Source organism: Aedes albopictus, chromosome 2 (assembly GCF_035046485.1).
Source record: "Aedes albopictus strain Foshan chromosome 2, AalbF5, whole genome shotgun sequence".
Taxonomy (NCBI): Eukaryota; Metazoa; Arthropoda; class Insecta; order Diptera; family Culicidae; genus Aedes; species Aedes albopictus.
In genome coordinates, this window is record NC_085137.1 from 64448054 (window position 1) to 64450211 (window position 2158).

The 2158-nt window shown below is 38.0% G+C and overlaps 1 protein-coding gene across 1 annotated transcript; it reads right to left on the reverse strand.

The window, feature by feature from the left end:
• Nucleotides 1-318: 318 nt before the first annotated feature.
• LOC115265212 (putative odorant receptor 83c) lies at nucleotides 319-1788 on the reverse strand. Its single transcript, XM_029869489.2, has 4 exons — nucleotides 974-1788; nucleotides 727-916; nucleotides 510-665; nucleotides 319-452 (listed from the first exon to the last, which is right to left on the reverse strand). Exons 1-4 carry the CDS (start codon nucleotides 1786-1788, stop codon nucleotides 399-401), a joined length of 1215 nt encoding a protein of 404 aa, XP_029725349.2. The 3' UTR covers nucleotides 319-398.
• Nucleotides 1789-2158: the final 370 nt, after the last annotated feature.

Consider the following 2158-nt stretch of genomic DNA (forward strand, 5'->3'; position numbering starts at 1 on the left):
ACTTCGGAGATTTAATGATTTCACAAAGGTCGTTGACAAACAGTACAAACAAAAGAGGGCCCGAATGACTCGCTTGAGGCACACCAGAAGTTATTTAGAAAGCGGTAATCTATCGAACGCGTTCTGGGAAATCAATGTTTTCGTTGCTCCTTAGCTGTCACCTACGAAGACACATAGGCCATGAGATTCGTAGTTGTCGATCGCTTTTTCATAAATTAATACAAGACTTCTACACGTACATGCTATTCTAGGTTATCGATAGAGAATTAATAGCAAATATTAATATTATTTTACAATAGAGAAATAAATTTGCGAGAGCTTTGTCGAAGACAATATTCATTTTATTTATTGTGATTTTATACAGCAATATCTCTTTACGAACTCTCCGTTCCAAATAATTAGTCCAAAAACTGCACAAGCATAGCGGAGTACGAATAAATAGTTTTAACAATCTGGTTGAACAAAAATCATAGTAAGGTTTCAGAATTTCTTCAAATGACCGAACTTACTTCCACAAATGTTTCCATGTTGAGTAACGATATACCGCCGATCGTCATCTCAACAGCGTTCTGTGATCGATGCAGCATATATCCAATCATTTTTTGCTCTGTATTCGTAAGCTTGTACCAATATGTATCATACAGGGCAATCATGATTTCATCATTCTAGAATTGGAAATTTCAATCTCAAAAGTTCTAATTATACATGCGTTAATGTTATACTCACCTTGATTGTCAGCACTGTTCCCAGCACACAGTATTGAAACAGTTGAAAGAAAGCATAGACCAAAAATGTTAAAGCTCCTATGTTGTATGTCATGTAAAAATTAAACAGCGACAAAGCGACACATGCAATAGATGACAGCACCTGAACGAACACCGTAACACCATAATTCTCGTCCAACTCTTCTTCGTAACTGAAAATATAGAACAACTTGATATAAATAATCAACTGCCAAATTCTGACTGTATACCTTATAATTTCCTGATGCATTACACAAATCTGCAAAACCTTCCGGTGAATACTATCATCAACTCGTTCATCACACTTCTGTTTCGTCAACTGATCCAATTCATTCAAAGCATTCTTGAAAACATCCGCGATTCCTGCAACATGTCCGACCACTATGATACATCCCAAATCGGCAGCAAGGATCCCAGCAACTGCCATGAATATCAATACCAAGTGAAATAGAGTCGTTATCATGAATCCCGTTCTCGTAACTGTGTCGACTCCGGGAATGTGCAAGTTAATTATCAGCATACGTTCATTGTACCAAAAATACGTGAAAACTGGTGTAAGTACAAAGCCAAAACCTCCAGAAACAGAGATTACTAGGAAAAATCGATAGTAATAGGTGATCAGCATTCCCCAATAAACCAAGCGGCGGTTGTTGTCTTTATGTTTGTCATTGCTACGATAGAGCGCCGTAAGTATACGGTAATTCTTCTGATAATACTCGTAATTCAGCAGCCCCGTAAGTGCTTTAGCAACCGAAGATGATCCCATGCCCAACAATGATAACGTGTCGATGACCTGAAACCAATCACCCCAGTGCAAGACGACCGTGTATCCAGTGAAAGCTATGAACAGTAGCAAGCACAACGAACTGAACGCCGTCATTTTGCCGTACTTGAACGGGATCTTCAACACATCGTACCCTACGGCTCTGAGTTGCCAGCGGAGACGGACAATCAAACCGTGGTAAACGTCGACGCCATGTATTCGACTGAGAGCGTCGTCTTCGAACACTACAAAATGACGCTTCAGAATGCTTCGTAGGACCATTTTTGCCTATGGTTCGCTGAAGACTGAAAGGGGTTCTTGATGGAACAAGTAGTACCAGTGATTATGGGTTCTTGTGTACTGAATATGTTTAGCTGTAGGAAAATAAAAATTTCACAAAGATAGTTATTTCACTAGACTTACCTAGTAACACGTTGATAATTACACAAGTTTACAAAATAAAACGAAAGTCGTGAACTTCTGTCAACGACCAAAATTTTTGAAGTACAATTTAGCACTGATTTCGAAACCGTGCTTCAAAAAATTTTAAGTAGAGCAGTTTTTGAGTTTTAGCTTAATATTGAGTTTTACAACTTTTTAAAATATGGAATTTACTTAAATTCAAATATCTTGCGTTTTGTTCAACCGATTT